This window comes from Miniopterus natalensis, chromosome 12, assembly GCF_054644295.1.
Source record: "Miniopterus natalensis isolate mMinNat1 chromosome 12, mMinNat1.hap1, whole genome shotgun sequence".
Taxonomy (NCBI): Eukaryota; Metazoa; Chordata; class Mammalia; order Chiroptera; family Miniopteridae; genus Miniopterus; species Miniopterus natalensis.
This window is the reverse complement of record NC_142092.1, coordinates 68,838,834-68,856,064: the sequence shown is the minus strand read 5'-3', so window position 1 is coordinate 68,856,064 and position 17,231 is coordinate 68,838,834. Positions and strand designations below refer to the sequence as shown.

General features: G+C 57.5%; 1 protein-coding gene across 4 annotated transcripts in view; it reads right to left on the bottom strand.

Moving 5' to 3' along the window:
- Positions 1-89: 89 nt before the first annotated feature.
- STXBP1 (syntaxin binding protein 1) overlaps positions 90-17,231 on the bottom strand; it is a 48,029-nt gene continuing 30,887 nt past the window's right edge. The window contains exons 12-20 of one of the 4 annotated variants that reach the window (XM_087822935.1): positions 17,063-17,128; positions 15,901-15,981; positions 13,949-14,087; positions 13,234-13,343; positions 11,987-12,088; positions 10,312-10,397; positions 8,931-9,085; positions 7,279-7,404; positions 1,909-1,978 (exon numbers count right to left, since the gene is read on the bottom strand). In XM_087822935.1, the coding sequence (XP_087679061.1) occupies positions 7,295-7,404; positions 8,931-9,085; positions 10,312-10,397; positions 11,987-12,088; positions 13,234-13,343; positions 13,949-14,087; positions 15,901-15,981; positions 17,063-17,128 (849 nt within the window). In that variant the 3' untranslated portion in view covers positions 1,909-1,978; positions 7,279-7,294. Of the gene's footprint in view, positions 1,979-7,278; positions 7,405-7,623; positions 9,086-10,311; positions 10,398-11,597; positions 11,864-11,986; positions 12,089-13,233; positions 13,344-13,948; positions 14,088-15,900; positions 15,982-17,062; positions 17,129-17,231 lie in introns of those variants that run through there. The other 3 variants (XM_087822933.1, XM_087822932.1, XM_087822934.1) reach the window with 3 other exon arrangements.

The following is a 17,231-nucleotide window of genomic DNA, read 5'->3' as shown; positions in this document are numbered from 1 at the left end:
CCATGGCCGGGGGTGGCTGGACTCTGCCACAGAACATTGCAGAAGCTTTCTCCCTGCACTTCCCACAGAAAGACCAGCCCAGAGTCACCTTGGACACGGCAAATGGGTGCTGATTTGTTTATTAGACTCGAGTGCTTCAGTACAGAACAGTACGGAGATGATACATGTTTGTGCTTCAATACTTTCAAACACTGAGATTCTGATCATTTCAAGGTAAACAAGTCTCAAGACAGACTAGATTTTTAAAATATCCTTTTGATAAATTATTTTTATATAAATAACAGAGAAAGGGAAACCAACATGTTCGACAAACAAGGTCCTGAAGCATGAGCATTGGCGGTCACGGGGAGGGGATAAAAAGCAGCAATGGTGAAAAACCAACCAATGCAAGTACCTACAGTTCTGTCCTAAGGAAATAAGATATCTTAGGGGAGAGGGGAGAGAGACCTGAAAACTAATCGGAGTGCCAAGGGGGGAGAGGTTCCCAAGCCTGGAGGAGAGAACAGCACGATGCAGCCACCGGCGGGCGAGGAGCGCGTTCAGCGAGCACACACCACGTTTGCAACGACATCACGAGACAGTAATATACACGCGGTCTGCGGGAGTAAAAGGGTGGTGGGGGCTGGACAGGGGACATTTTTGTGACTTCCACTGTCATTATGTTTCACAACAAAGCAGCAGAACGGTGTGCTCACTCCCGAGAACGGGAACTGCTGAGTCTGGAGGATGCCGAGGCATCCTGCCTGCACTTGCTTCTTTAATTTTTGCATTAGAGCTAAGTTTATACAGCTAGGTTTTTATACAGAGAATAAAATGATCATTTTCTCTCACAAGCACAACGTATGACCCCGCACTACAAAAAATAAACTATTAGGAAGTATCTTCTACTGAGGATAGTCTGAGTGGGAAAAGATCTGTATAAATCCAATGGGCTCTTCTTCCGGCCGATGGACATCTTAGGGGACAGACCCTCTCTACAGGAAAGGGCCCCCTGACCAGCAGCCTGCAGAACCCACTGCTCTAGTCCATCCCTGACCCTGAGCTCCACCCAGGCTGACCCCGCCAAGAGAGGATCTCTGGTCAAAAGGATCAGGCCTGACCAAGTCTCCAAGAGACGGAGGTCCCCAGGGGTGGCCTGCTCCTCACTTGTCTGGGTACCGTGACTTAGACCACAGAGCAGCTTCCCTCAGGGTCACGATGCTGTGGACGTGCCAGGGAGGGTGCTGCGACAAGCTGAACGCCAGCTGGCATCAGCCTGACTTCGTGTGGACATCCTGGCCACAGCACGGGGTACGTGCCACCGGCAAAGCAAAGAGGTCGGGCCCAGCTCCCAGCTCCCAGCTCCCGAGCCGCCCGGCCTTCGCTGCCGGCCTGTCTGGATGAGAGCGGGCGCCGCGGGCGGGAACTGGAGCCAAGGGGACACACAGCCTCAGCTCGAAATACTCCGGGAGCAGACACCTGAGTCCCAGCGAGAACAGAAACAACCCAAGACAGGTCTTGAAGAGCACCCAAGCATCTACCTTCCCACAGTCAAGCAGTCTGCACGTGCTGCGCCAGGTCATGTACAAGGTCACGGACTCCTAACTAACGGGGAGAGGGGTCCTTCATTCTGAACCGTCGCAGAGTTCTCCAGCAGCGGGCCACTTCCATGAACTTCCCCTCCGGGGTACACAGGGAAGGCAGTCTTTTTAAAAAACACAATGCATTATTTTCTTTTGTTTCAAACGAGAAGAGGGCATCGTTAGACACGAGACACTGCGGCCACAGCGCCAGCCGCGCGTGCAGAGCGGGGAGGGCGGGCGGGACGGAGGGTCCGCAAAGTAACCGAGAGGGTGAGCGGCGGGGCTGCAGAGCGCTGGGGGCCGGGGGCTCGCTCTTTGGAGGGGTGGCTTATTTTAAGTGCTTATTTCTTCATCTGTTTTATTCAGTTTCTTCAGCGTGTCCAGCAGTTTCTGTGGGGTGAGAATCTGCGTGGATCCTGGGGGAGGTAGAGAAGACAGTGAGCTTGCGGGCTCCGGCTCCGGCTTGGAACAGTTTCTCCTTCCCTGCTCCTGGAGACCCCCAGACCTGTGCACCTCCCCCGCCCCCATCCTGGTCGTGGTCGGTGGAAGCAGGGAGAGGGCTGGGGGCTGGGGGCTGGGGCCATGTCACCATAAGCCTGGGAGACGTTTGGGGACCGTGGATAAACAAAACACATCCTCTGGCTCAGGCAGGGTCCCAGGCTGCACCGAGGAAGGAGCAGGCCTCTCCCTCAGGGCTCAGCGCCATCTGCCAGGGGACGGGGCAGCTGCATTTTGAACTCAAGGTGGAGCAGGGAGAGGGATTCCAAGCCACATGGCAGGGGGGAGGCTGGGCGGGGCAGGGGTGAGAAGGGCCAGTGTGTGGAAAGAATGGTGCCTGGTAGGGAGGCAGCTGATGGGCAGAACACCCTGGGGGAAGCCACTGACCTCTGGGAGCCAGGTGGTGGCACTGCCGTGGCGGGTGGGACCTCAGGTGTGAAAGGGAAAGGGCCGGGGTACCTGAGGCCTTACCTTGCAGAGACCGCGCATTGTAAGAGACTAGAAATGCTTGCAAAAATTTAAGCTAATGGAATTAAGTATACTTCTGCAAAAAAATAAAAATAAAAATAATAAAATAAATAAATAAATGAAGTCCTTTTTCATAAGGAGAGAGAAATCTAGTTAAGTGCAGTAAAAAAAGATGCATGGACCGTGTGGTTTGGATATGGAGATACTCAAACAGAACGGCAGTGATGCGTGTGAGCATGAGGCCTGCACGCATGCAGCAGTGGCCTTCAAAGAAAGGTCCTGGTGGGAGAGAGCGGAACAAAAGAGACCCGTACTTGAAAATGTGCCTCCCTGGAGATGCAGGCAAGGGAATGGCCTTCATGGGACAGGGGAACAGAAACCTCAGGAGGCCAGGTTTCCACCTCGAGGGCAGGCAAAGAAGGCTCCGGCTGGCCTGCTGGGTGTGATTCCACATGCCAGGGCCCCTATGCCTTTGACCACTACTTGCTTAGCTGACCCGTGACTGCTGGGACTGCAGGCCTTGGGCCTTCCTGGTCAGTCCAAACCAGCAGAAAACTTGTAAAGCCTTCCCTAGTGTGAGGGGTCCTTCCAAGATCCCATTCCCTGCAGTTCCAGTCCCAGCGGCCTGTCACTGCTCTGAGTGCCAGTGCAGCAGGCCCCGAGCCCTAAAGCTGACCCATGATTCTGCACACCCGAGGCTCCTTCTGCAAATGACACACGGGTTTCAGCAGTGCGTCCCTGGGCGTTATTCCCCCAAACTACACTCATTCTGTGGCCTTACCAATCTTCCTACAAGCCCTAAAGGAAGTTGAAGGCTGTCTACAAATGGGGAAGCAGGACATAAATGCTACCAGATTCTTAACAGTGAACCATTGTGAGAGTGAGGGCCTCTCAATCTCAATCGACACGGTCTGTGTGTCTACACCCTGAAAGACAGCACTGGGTTCTGGGTGCAGGGTGTGCTCAGGGTCTTCCCAGGGTGGGGCAGCAGTGCACATGCCAGAGACAACCGTCCCTAACGCCCCTCCCTGGCCATCCACTGGTCCCGGCAAACAAGGCCGGCTCGAGTGAGAGGAGCAATCAAGAGTGGCCTCTGATCAGGTGCCCACCCCAAAGTGCTCCCCTACTCTTGCTGACTTGCAAGTTCAGGATTTGGGGGAGGCCAAAAAGAGGGTAAGGAGTCCATGCTCTAGAATTTTCTGATATTGTCTGATCACTGACCACCTGGTGTTCTCAGTCTTTGAAAGAAGAAAACCCAGGACCAAGAGCACTGGACAAACAGTGCAGCCTCCAGGACTCTGTGCCAGGCCTGTTCCTGGGTGCTGTCTCGCCTGGTCTCTAAAGGACCCAGAGCCGCTGGTGTTAATCTGAATCACCTGAGAGCCAATTCTTGACACCTAATCACCTATTGTTTTAATACCTTGGTCAGGCTTTCCACCACCATAAATACTGCTAATAGAGTGGGGTAAGTTTAAAGCACATTTTGCAAATGTTCTCTTTTTAAAAAAATTTTTTAAATTGATTTTAGAGCGACAGGGAGAGGGATAGAGAGATAGAAACATTGATTGGCTGCCTCCTGCACTCCCCCCACTGGGGATCGAGCCCGCAACCTGGGCATGTACCCTGACTGGGAATTGAACTTGTGACCTCTTGGTTCATGGGTCAATGCTCGACCACTAAGCCCCACCAGCAGGGCACAAATGTTCTCATTTTTAACCCACAGGCAGCTGGCCACGTAGGCCCTCTAGAACAGTAAGCGGGTTCCACTGCTCTGAGGGTCCCTCTTACTCTACATTGACAAATGTGAACGGTGGTCTCCAAGAACAAAGTCATCCCACTGACAATGCTGTGGGCCAGACACAGCGAGGTCTACTGGGACAAAGCCCTTCTTTCTTCAATGGCAGGTTTAGGAAACAGTGCTATGGCCCTCCCTGCATCTAGACGGGAGAGTGAAGCCCAGAAGCCATGCCACTGGTCTCAATCCTGGGCACCCTGTGACCTCCTGGCCCTGGGAGGGGAGGGACAAGTGAGTGCTTAAATGGCAGCTGGGCAATGGGTGGGCTCTGAATCCAGATTGAAACCTCAGTCCCACTGAAAAAGGAAACTTGCCTGACCTCAATCTGGATTAAAGCAAAACATTCAATATAAAAAACCAAAAACTTCCTCCCAAGTGTACGTGCCGTCTAATGGGCCTCATCCAGCCTTCCAGTCCTCTCTCATTGGCTTCTGACAGCCTCTGGAAATCCCCAATGGTCAGGACTTTCAAAAACCACCCAGAGTGTAGAGGTGAAGATCTAATCAACAGATTTCATTTCTTAGATGATCTTAAGAGATGAGTGACCAGAGGGGATTAAGATGAGGCTTGGTGGTATCTGCCCTACAGTCACCATACCTGCTCCCTTGAACGCAGACTGGGGAGCTGGCCTCAGCTCCAGGAGAAAAAGCCTCGCACTGGGACCCATGCACGAGGCCTGTTGGGGACACTTGTTGACTGCTGAGCGGGAAAACTCACCAGCTCTTAAAAGCTACATTCCTGCAAATACCAAACTGGGGAGGAGACGGCCCCTGCTCTCTAGTGCTCTGCACAGTCCTAGCCTTTGGTCATCTGGAAATCATGACAGAAGAGGCAAATCAGCTTTTAATCTCCTTTCTGACCTCCCTGGTGTTAGGCTTGGGCCTCGCTTTTCCCTGACTCTCCAAAATCCAACAAAGCATTTCAGAGCCACAAACGTACCACCAGTCTGTGCTCCCTTTGCTCTGATGGCAGCTTAGACCCTCTCTGCTGGTCAAACCTAAGACAAGGGAAACCAGTCAGGGAAGGAGAGGCTCCTTCTGAAACAGGGAACCCATAGTGAGTCCTCGCAGGAGCCCCGGGGCCTGCGCTTATGATTCTTTCAGACCCTGCAAGGGGTCTGCCACTGCTGCAGTCTCAACGTCTGCTTTCTCGGAGCCTTAAAATACATATTGCAGCCTGACCGGTTAGAGCACCATCCTGATATGCCAAGGTTGCTCTGGTCGGGGCGCGCACAAGAATCAACCAACAAATGCATAAATAAGTGGAGCAACAAAAATTTGTTTCTCTCTCTCAAAGTCAATAAATAATGCCACCTATCCACCTCCCACCTGCGCATAGTACTGGATATCTCTGACTACCAAGCTACCAGGCGCGTCTACATAATGACTGTTGATTCACTGCCCCCAGGCTTGGCTTTCATTGGGAAGCAGCCTGGGAGAATGGGAGGCACCCGGGGCCATAGCCAGCCCCAGAGTCACTGGGGCACATAGCCTGGCTCACAGCCACTTGCTATTTCTCACTCACTAATGCCCTGGCAGGAAATAAAGGAGATAAAAGGTCTGACCTTTAGAGCAAGTCCTTTGGGGATGAGCACACTCCCCTCACATGAATAAGCACCTTCCAAGGTTTCCTGGCTAAGGTGCTGAGGGGCCATCCTTGAGGGCTGCGTGTTTTGAGTCGCCAATCCGAATTACTGAATTAATAACAGAGCTCGGAGGAGCCTTGGAACCTACGATCCAGCCTCCCTGTGTTCCGAGCACCGTGGCCCAGTCCGTGGAAATGACTCACATTCAGAGGTGACTCGCGTTCTGAGGCTCGCCGGACCCAGGGAAGGGCATTTTTAGGGTCCACTGTCAACGGACTATATGAAGTCCGGCGCACAAACTGGCCTTAAGGCCTGGCGCGCTACAGCGCCGCCCATGCCAGTCTGCCCGCAGGCGCCCCCGAGGGCGCGCCCGGCACACGCGGAGGACGGCAGGAGGGGAGGGAATGAGAACAGGAGTAAAACCCGGGCCATCTGCCCGACAGACAGCGGTTCCTGGGCAACGGAGAAGGCCCAGTGCGGCGGGAGGGAGGAGCGGGTTTCTGCCTAAAGGCCGGACCGAGAGGCCCCAGCGGGAGAGGAGGCCGAGATTACTCAGCTCCTGAAAGGCTCAAGGGAGATTTAAGATAAAAACAAGCACTGAAAGAGCAAATGACCCACAGTGCCGGTTCCCCAGAGGAACATGACACACGAGCTCTCCCGTGGGTGGCTGGAGCTCACCAAGCGCGCGGTGCCTTGTGAACCCATCACCGCTTAGAAACTGCTCCTCGGGACAAGCGGCTGTCCCAGGAAAGTGGGGTTTACACGTCCAACTACCACTGACTTGGAGCCTGTTCTGATGCTCTCCGCAGAGCCTCCCCCGCGACGGGGTGCCCGGGGCGGCCGCGCTGAGTCCTGCCTTCCCGCCACGGCCGGCCTCGCTCTCAAGCTCCCGCACCGCGTCCCAGCCAGGACACCGTGTGCTCCCTTCCTGTGCCCACAGCTCGTCCCTGAGCCAGCAGGCTCGGGCGCCGCACCTCTGGCATCCCTCCACTTCCAGCCCCTCGGGAAGCAGCCTGGGCAGAATGGGAGGGCTGCTCGGAGCATCATTCTCACTGTTTAAAACCCTGGGGGCTGCAGCTGCTGGACTGAGCAGCAGGAAACCCTGAGGCCTGGGCGAGCCTGAGGCCTGGGCGAGCCTGAGGCCTGAGCGAGCCTGAGGCCTGGGCCAGCCTGAGGCCTGGGCCTGCCACGCGGCGGGGACGTGAGGGCCGCATCGGACACATTTTCAATCGGTGTGAACTGCAAGCATTTTCTTGTTAAAGGAAATCAAACAAACAAACTCAAAAGGGAGAAAGAAAAAGAGTGACGGAATAATCAAAGAAAACCCTTCGGAGTGGAAGAGTTTCTTTTCTGTAATAAGCTGCTTTTACTTTGTTTCTTTGGCTCTCACTCCATTGTTGGAGCCTGATCCTCAAAAGATACCCTAGAGGACTCCCTGAAGTCGGGGTGTCTCAGGTCCATGAGAAATTTGGTGGGAGTAAGAATATGAGTAGAACCTGCGGGAGAACAGAGGCCAGCTGACTGCTTGAACAAAGGTACGTCACAGGAACATGCCAACTTAGGCCTACGTGTTAGCAGCCAGTGAGGTATGAGGAAGCGTGGGGCCCGCGCACACATGCACACGCACCGAGGGGGCCGCATGCACGGAGCAGGGGGGCCACACGCGGGCGGGCGGGCGGGCGGGCGGAGCCAGGCCCCTCGGGGAATCTGTGGGCCACCTTACCTGCCTCGGCCACCCCCTCCCAACGGGGCCCCTCCCAGCAGGTCAGGGCCGAAGCTGAAGGTGGGGATTTACCCCCAGGCCCGGCTCTGACAGCCTCTGCCCGGGAAAGCTGTGTCTGAGCTAAGAATTATCCAACACACACATGCAGCAGTTACGCGAGCAGGGAACAGAGCTTCGTCACGGGGGCCACATGACAAAAGGGAAGACAGGGAGACACAGGGAGAATGGCGACCAGACCGGGGAAACTTCAGGGAGCGGGGAAGGGAGGGAGGATGTCTAATCTGCCCCTGAACGGTGGCATCCAGAAGGCAGCTGGCAGGGCCAGGCCACCTGGACACGCCAGGAGCGAGCCCATGGGCTGGTGTGTAGCACCTGCGCCCCCTGAGAGCCGGGGGCACTGTGACTTCTCACTCCGAGGAGGGGCAGAAAACTGACGTGTCTTATGGAGCTAAGGAGAGGACACGGCCCGGCCAGGGCTCTACATGCTGACAGCCTCTTGCCAATTACTGTCAGGAGGCACCGGGCAAGCGCCGCTATAGCCCATCTTTCCCGTAACAAAACGGAGGAGCAAACATCCGGAGAAAGCAGGGTTTTCCTCGGGCCCCTTTCTCTCCCAGCCCTAGGAGTCGGGGGCGCTCCTGCACGCATGGAAGGGAGCTCCCAGGAACCCCCGTACTCCACTGAGTCAGCCCTTGGGTGGCTCCCTTTCCTCTGGAAAACCATCGGGAAATCCCAGAAAGCATGGGGCTGACCAGAAAGTAGTGGGGCCGGGCCGGGGGGACCCCTAGCAGAGTCCAGCGGGTCGGGCTGATGTTTCGGCAGCATCCGCTCGCACGCGAGTCTGTCCACCTCCAACCGAGAGGTAAGGGGGGGTCAGGGTTTGCCTTCCCGAGCACCGCGGGCACGAGGCCCAGGGCAGCACACGGAGGAGCCCCACTGCGGGCGTCGTTTGAGGCTCTAGGGGGCGCCCTGAACCCCATTTGGTTGGGTAAGGAGACGGCAGCCTGGAGAGGTGGGGCATGTGGCCCAGGTGACCCACGGGGCAGTGGCAGAGCGGAAAGCGGGCCTGGCCATGAGCCTGCCCCGGCCCTTCCCACCGCATGCAGCCGCCTCCCGTCGAGGCGGTGCAGGCGCGAGGAAGGCGCCCTCGCCCCTCAGCTCTGCCCTCCACGAACAGGCCTAGAGACGGCGCCCGGCAGGGGCGGTGGAGAGTCCAGGACAGAATGAAACACCGAAGCATGGAATGGAGCCGGAGTGCGGAGAAGCAGCCCCCTCCCTCCAGAGAGCGGGCGCACTCACCTATCAGCACCTCCCACTTGCCGTTGGCCTGCGTCACCTCATAGGCGCAGCGCATCTCGCTCAGGCTCACGCCGCCCAGGATGAAAATGATGAGGCGGGGGCCGCTGCGGTACTCGCCCGGGGCCTTGTTCTTATGCCAGTGCCCGTAGCGGGCGCTGGGGGGGAGAGAGAGATTAATGACGCTCACCTGCACTCCGCATCCCCGCGACTCGCTACACGTTCGTCTACACAGCGGGCAGAGTAGATGCGCAGTGAGTGTGAATGAACCGCAGTGGCTGCCCGAGCGCTGTGTCCCCTGCTGTGACCTGCCAGTCTCTCGGAACCGCGTAGGCAGCCCAGGCTCAGGCTGGCCTTACAGTTCGACGGGTTAAGCTCCGCAGCTCCGCCGGGCATGTGCACTCAGGAGTCTACCCCTGGCTGCACGTTTCTAGGCTTGTCTGGGACACTCTGCTGGCAGCGAGCAGGGATGACAGAGTCGAAGGCCTGGCTTCAGTGCACGAACCTGCACCGGGTGCCCCCGGGGCCGGGGCTGCCCCACACGGAGAGGAAGAGCTTCCAGAAACAGACCTTGCAGGAGCCATGGGCGACCAAGAGCACAGAGTGGAGAACCCGGGACAGATCGCTGTCTACTCTCATCTCGAAACTGACAAATGTCTGAGCGTCACCAGGCACATGGCAGAAACCCAGTAAACACAAGGCATCCACTTTGCCGTCAAGAATGGATCTCAGGCCCGGCCAACGAGGCTCAGCAGTTGAGCATCGACCTGGGATCCAGGAGATCGCAGTTCGATTCCCGGTCAGGGCACATGCCCGGGTTGTGGGCTCGATCCCCAGTCAGGGGCATGCAGGAGGCAGCCGATCAATGATTCTCTCATCACTGATTGTTTCTACCTCTCTCTCCCCCTTCCTCTCTCTGAAATCAATAAAGGTATATTTTAAAAAATAAATAAATACTTCTGGGAGCACTGATGTACTGTAATTATACACAGGGTGTCTGGGGAAGGTCAGAAAGGGAAATACTTGATTCAAGACCTAAAGGAGATAAGAGGGGAGCCATGCAGCTGTTTCCAGGGACACACCATTTCAGGCAGACAGGAAAGCAAGTGCAAAGGTCCTGAAGCAGAAGCAGGCCTGGCAGTTCAAGAAAGAGCAAGGAGGCTGGCTGCCTGAAGTGGAGCGACAGAAGGGAGGGGTGAGGGATGAGTCGCAGAGGAACAGAAGCCAGAGGGCGAGGGCCTCACGGGCCAGTGCTGTGGACTGGCCCGCACCTGGCCGTGACGAGCACAGCGCCGGGCTCTCACGGGTCACAACAGGACCGTGTGTGGCTGACCTCCAGCCAGAGCCAGGCCCACTTACTGCCCCCGCCTGCTCAGGTTCTCACCTGACAGCGGTGGTGCTGAAGGAGGCAGAGGAGCGGGTGGAGATATACGGGTAGTGCTTGGTATCGAGTTTGTCCTCAATGGTGTCCTGGAAAGAAAAGAGACCGACGTTAGGGCTGCCACTTGAAAAGGAAAAGGGCTGAGGGAGGCCAGGTCGGACAGTTCCAACAAGTCAGTCAGCAAACACCATGGCCGGATTTGCAACAACCAGACCCCCCCCCCTCCCCCCGCGGCCCGGGGCAGTGCCCGGTGTGGCCACGGTGCGCCGGAACCACGAGATTAGTCTGTAGGTCTGCTCTTTAGAGAAGTTTAAAAAATTGCATTGATTTTTTCCTGCTTCCCTTCCAATCAATTCCTTTTTTCTCCCTCTTTTACATTCCACGTGAGACTGTGCCGTATTCTAATAAACTCCTGACACTAACCATCAGCGTTGAAGAACCCAGGCAGGGGCGGTCTCTCAGGCAGGAAAAGCCTTCCTCCCCGTTTTCCAAGGGGCTAATTATCTGGTGGGTGGATCCCAGCTCCGCACCTCCCGCTGCCTAGAAGTCGACACTCCCCCTAACAGCTACCCTGCGAAGCCTACGCACGTCTCCTTGGGAAGGAGGGGCAGGAAAAGCGAGCCGGGAACAAAGGAGGGAATGAGACAGGGGCTGGCTTGTCTACTGCGGCAAGCACAGAAACGTAACTGGTTTCTAGATGGCTCGTGTTCACCCATCCTTTTGGTTTGTGAGTTTTAAAAATAGGAAGCTGACTCACTGTATATGATTAAAATGTATTTATTTTAACGTACAACTCAGGAGGAACACCTGGTCTGCTATGAATTAACAAAGGGATCCTGAGCAAGTCTCTTCATATCTCCAATCCTGCCCCAGGGGTCTAGGGGGTGGGATTCCATGCAGGGCTTCCCTGATCTACAAGAAGAGATGAGAGGGACAGGACGCCTTACAAATGTGAAACACCTACTATGCACAAAGCACGGGGCCAGGGGGCGTGTCAGTTGAGGGCACAGGACCGAGGTATAAAAAGATGACCCCAACACCAAGCGCATACATATGCAAAGAGCCTCCCTGCCCTGGGCTACAGGAGCCCAGGGGAGGCCTCTGTCGGACGGGTGTCAGGCTGCGGGTGGTGTGTGGGACAGTGAGACCCGATGGGGACTCTGGCGGAGGCAGGATTCAGGAAGTGGGAAGGGGAGCGAGAACATTCCAGAGGAGGGATGGGTTTGAACGGAGGCAGAAATATGCTTGGCAGGGTCTCTGGTTGGCACGGGGAACCGAGTGGGAGAGGGGGGCAGGCTGGGGTCACATTCCGGAGGCCCTTTCGCACACGCAGAGGTGTCCGCGTGGCACGCCCACGCCTCGGCGTGGAACTCGCTACTCATCGGAAGTCCCGATGCTGCTGACGTTTGGTTCCTCTGGGTGTAGCACCACCGAGGGGTCTCTAACGGGGGCCGGATCACAGGATCTCGGGGATCGGCCCCTGGCAGTCTCCTGGGACTGCTCTTCGCAAGCCCGCGGGTCAAGACCAGCTGTGAGGCCTGAGAGCTCTGGAGACCTGGATGCAAGTCCTTCGGTGTCACCACCGCCCGATAGCCGGTGAGGCTGGGGGCATCTGGGCCTTCAAGCGAAGAGCCCTGGGCCCTGTCGCTCTCCACCCCCGCCCACCCCGGTCACTGACCTCCATGATGTCTTTAATAACGGGGGTCCACCGGGAGAGCTGGTAGGTCTGCTCGCTGATGCGCTCCTTGCGCTCCGGCTTGCTCCTGCGGCGCAGCGTGGACTGAACGCAAACACAGGGGTCGGACTGAGTCAGGGCCGCCTGGCCGGCCCCTGGGAGCTCTCCCCAGGGACTCCCTTCAGAGAGGCCGCCTGGGCACAGACTAATGAGTGGGGGCGTTTTCCCCGGAAAAGCCAAAAATGTGCCCCTTTTAGGAACCTGGAGCAAACTTGGTTCTTTTTTTTTTTTTTTTTTAAATCTTCTTTAAAAAAATATTTTTAATTGATCTTTAGAGAGAGGATGATAGAGGGAGAGAGGGAGAAACAGTGATGTGAGAGCGAGCACCCAGGGAGCGAGCCTGCAACCCGGGCATATGCCCGACTGGAAATCGAACAGGCAGCCTTTTGGTGCTTGGGACTTAGCCCAAGCTACTGAGCCACACTGGCCAGGGCCAAACTTGGTTCTTTAAAGCCACGAGAAGTGGCAAATGTGGGTCAAATAAAAAAACAACAACCCCGGAAGTTAAAACAATAGTTTGCTATCAACTGGTTACAGGGGAAAACACTGCTCTGGGTGTGACTTATTCCTGGATTTTGCTTCCACAGCACAGGACGTACTGAAGGAATCACCTCCATTCTCACTCGGTCCCTCTTGTGAACAGGGGTCTGAACATGCCAGGTACAGGTCTCTGGCCTGGTGGCTCTGGAACGAAGTTTTTGGCTCTAAGACGCCAAAAGGAGGGAGGGGATCTGCAGCTCCGGCGTGATCAGCGCTGCAGTGTGAGCTGACCGCCTACAGGAAGCAGCGCAGCGGGGTCCCCGCCCGCGGGGCTCCTGCGGGTGCTCTGAAGGGCGCTCAGGCCGCTTCCTCACCCGAGCCCGTCCCACCGCGTGGCCGGGCCGCCCAGTGCTGAACCGGCCCCGGCACAGACGACTAAAGCGGCAAAACTGCGGAGGCCGCGTGGACTGTGCAGGAGCAGCCGCGCCTGGGCGCCCAGGGGCAGAGCCCGACCAGCCCGAGGAAGCTGGTGCGACTCCTGGGGGGCCGCTTCACGCACAGCTCGGCTCCGTGTCTAGTGCTCAGGGCCTGCCCGTCTGCCTTTCTCAGCATGGAGCGCGTCTGACAGGCCTCCTCACGCACGGGGGCGAGGAGGAAGGGCCCCCTGGCTTCCCTCTGCCTCCCTGTGCCACAGGCGGGCGGCCGCTTACGTCCGTGACGATGGGCACGCCCAGGTGCGCCATGTTGGTGATGATCTCGCTGTCCTCGGGGGGGATCTGCGCGTGCTGGATCAGCTTGTTCAGGTTTTCCTCAGTGATGCCTGAGAGGGAGGGAGACCGGGTCACCACGGCCACCGCTGCCCGGCGCACACGCAGGGCCCCTCCCCTGCTCCACGCGTCAGCTCCACCGTGAGATGACCAGGACTCCACCCCTCCCTCCCCGGCTGTGACATCAGCAACCGCCCCCGTGGTCTGTCCCCCTCGGTCTCCTGCTCCCACGGGTACTCTGGGCCCCAGCAAAGGCAACGTGGACAAGAAGCCTCTGTGCCCAGCGTGTTGCACGAGGGACACTTACGGGCACTATGATGCGGGTAAGAATCAGTTATTTAAAGGCCCAGATTACCAGCGCCACGCAAGTTCAAAGTCTCTGGCAGCCGGGCCCTAACGGAGGGGCCATGAAGCTCTCCTTGCTCCCCCGCCCTGCCCTCGGCTCCACGCCCCATCCTACTGGTTGACCCTGAACCACTGGGGGACACAGGCCCCCGTGGAAACGGATTTGCCCCCATGACATTTCCCCGGACGTCAGAGCCCCTTTCCTGTCCGACACAGCTGTCCCGCCGCGCTTGCTCCCCCGGCAGCGCCTCCCCCCCCCAAAGCTGCGCCCCCAACTTTCTCCCCCAGGGGCCTCCTCCCCACCCGCCCCTACCGTTCTTCAGAAAGATGTACAGCAGGATGATGCGGATTTTGTCGTAGGTGCTGACGTTCGCGTCGAGCAGAATGGGGACGATGGCTCTCATGGGGTCCTTGATCTTCTCGCCCTCGGCATCCGTGCCCATGGCCAGGTCCTGCGGAAAACAGACCGTTTTCTGGTGACAGCCTGGGCAGGCGGCAGCTATTAGAGAACTGCTGGTCTGTGCGTGGCCGGGTTCGTGCCTGGACCGGGGCGTCTTACACAGGAACTGCTACTCTCACAACGCCCGGGGCCCACACCGGTGCCACGAGCACCGATTTCCAGAGCATCCGTGAGAAAAGGCTCCCGGTTCCACTTTGTTCAGAGGTCGGCCGTTCCCTTTGGGCAGGTGCCCGCGGACCTGTGCCAGGTCCCCAGGGAAAGCTCCGACCCTGGCAGGTCCTCTCGGGAGAGACACGAGCCCAGCTGAGGGGCCGGGGCTCGGAGGGACGCCTCCCCCAGGGGACAGGCCTTGGCGCTGCGAGGGGCGCCTGCCCGGGCGCTGGAGGACACGCTTCCTGAGATTTATCTACTCCGGTTTTCAGTCTGTTCTTAATCTTCCAACCATTTCTAGCATGAGGAGGAAAAGGGAACAGGCTCCCAAACCTGCAGATCCAACTGCGGGAGAAGGAGGGGAGAAGGGCTGGCAAAGGAACTGAAGGTGAAGGAGAGTGAAGGGGGCACAGTCTACCGACCCCCTTTAGCTCAGGCGGGAGTCAGCCCCGTTCTCCAGAGGCCAGAGCAAGCGGCCGGTAGCCCCCGCCCATGGAGAACCATTCGGCCTTGTTCTCAGAGACCAGAGGCTGCGGCTTCCTCTGTGGCTCTTCCAGAGGCTGCCTGCAGGTCCCCTTTTTTCTCTCAAGACCCCAGGAGTTCATAAGAATTACGACTCGAGTTAGTGGCCACTTCCCCGTCTGGGTGGGAGGAAGGCCCGGCACCTCTCCTAGGCCTTCACCTCTCGGTCGCACCGCCGGCCTCACCGAGGCTTGTTCAGCACGACCTGATTCCAACACTCTCTAAAACTCAAATTAAATGTAACGAATCCAATAGATACTATTGAGCACTTCTGAAACAATTTAACTTCCAAGGATTAATCCCGACTGCATTTTTACTGATCTGGGAGATAACCCATTGTCTGGACGGTGAAGTTCTTTTGGAGCCAAGTTCACCTGTGAAATTGATGGGTTTTAGCGGGGCCGCTTCCACTAGGAGAGGCAATGACTGGGGACAGGCCCGACAGACCTAAGCCGAGCCTATCACATCAAGTCAAACATTTAAATCTCAGCTTCTCACTGAGAACTAGAGCCGTTTTCCTGTGAAAAGGGACCTTCCGCCGAGGCTTCGGCGTCATTCAGTGCCCTCTCCCCTGAGCAGCTGACCCTAGCTGAGTAAGGCTGCCACACTTGGGGAATGCAGTGCCAGCTCCACGCTCCACCCTGGAAGTCGTGGCGGCATTGCGTTTCCCCGGCAGGTGAGGAAAATAGAAAAATGGGCACAGCAAACAAATCCGTGACAGAGACAGAACTCAGATCCCAAACTCTGAGCCTATGGTGCTAACTGTGATCAGCGAGGCCAGGGGCAGATTTCCGGCCTGCAAGTGCACCGTCCTCTGGCAGCCCTGAGATCCCCGGTGCTGGTGTGGCCACAGCAGGGAGAGATACGTTCAGGTATAGAGTTCAGCCAGCCTGTCCACGGAGGGCTCGGCGCCTCTGGAAAGCCACACATGCAGACTCCAAACGGCACAGCACGCCAGGCCACTCCGGCCCCTACCAGTGAGGGTGGTGCGGCCCTGGCTCCAGGGAGGCGAGACCACGCGAGCTAGCAGGCTTCCCCATCTCTGTTCCCCATGACTCTGCGGGACGTTCAAGGTCAGAGGTCACATTCAGCTGGTGAGTGGGCGCGGCGGGGGGAGGAGGGAAAGGCCCTACCTGCTCCACGCGGCACAGCTTATCCACGGTGCCTTGGTAATGCTTCATGCAGTCCTCGGCCAGGTGCAGGTGGGTCGAGTACTAGGAAAAAGCAGAGTCGGTGACCAAGGAGTTACTCGCACGCGTGTGGCATCTACCCAGCACTATGGTGTTTGGGCACTGGGCTAGTCGCCAAGGAGTCTCCGGCCTCATGAGGGAGGGGAAACGTGTGCAGGCCGGCACACAGGCACAAGGCAGGGACCTGTGTCAGGGGAGATGGACAAGCCGCATTCTAAAGGAGTCCAGAGGAAGGAGGGATCCTTCGTGGGGCGGGGTGGTGTGATGGCTTCCCGCCGTGTCCACAAACCCTCTGATATTACCCCTCCAGGAGGGGGAGCTTAGCTCTGATATTACCCCTCCAGGCGGGGGAGCTTAGCTCTGATATTACCCCTCCAGGCGGGGGAGCTTAGCTCTGATATTACCCCTCCAGGAGGGGGAGCTTAGCTCTGATATTACCCCTCCAGGCGGGGGAGCTTAGCTCTGATATTACCCCTCCAGGAGGGGGAGCTTAGCTCTGATATTACCCCTCCAGGCGGGGGAGCTTAGCTCTGATATTACCCCTCCAGGAGGGGGAGCTTAGCTCTGATATTACCCCTCCAGGCGGGGGAGCTTAGCTCTGATATTACCCCTCCAGGAGGGGGAGCTTAGCTCTGATATTACCCCTCCAGGAGGGGGAGCTTAGCTCTGATATTACCCCTCCAGGAGGGGGAGCTTAGCTCCTCTCCCCCTGCGTGTGGGCTGGTCAGTGACCCGTTTCTAACAAACAGCGCGGAGGAAGTGAGGTTCGACATCCCAGATCGGGACGGGAAGGGCACCGTGACTTCCTTCGCGCTCTCCCTCCCGGGTCACTCGCTCTGGGGAAGCCAGCTGGCACGTCACGAGGACGCTCAGGCAGCCCTGCGGCGAGGCCCATGACAAGAGGAACAGGAAGAATACAGAGGAAAGAGGGAGCGGGGGACAGTCAGGAAATCAGTGTCTAGCCCAGCCGTCCCTCTGTCTAATGAAAACTGAAGATGCCTGGGAACCCGTGGGTGTGAACGAGTCGGTCAGCCAGCCGGGACTTGGAGGCGTCTTTCGGAAGCTGTTTACGTGCGATCCGAGTGGATCCCTTTGGATACCATACCTTGCTGAGCTCTTTCTGGTACTGGGGCATTTTCTTCAGCATCTGGGACAGGTCCCGCATGGTGGTCTGTAAGGGAAAGGAAAGCATAGGGTCTCACGCCCAGGGCCCCGATCTAAGAGGCTGTGCAAGTGTGGTGGGCTCAGGACAGGACGGCAGCCGGCACCCGAAT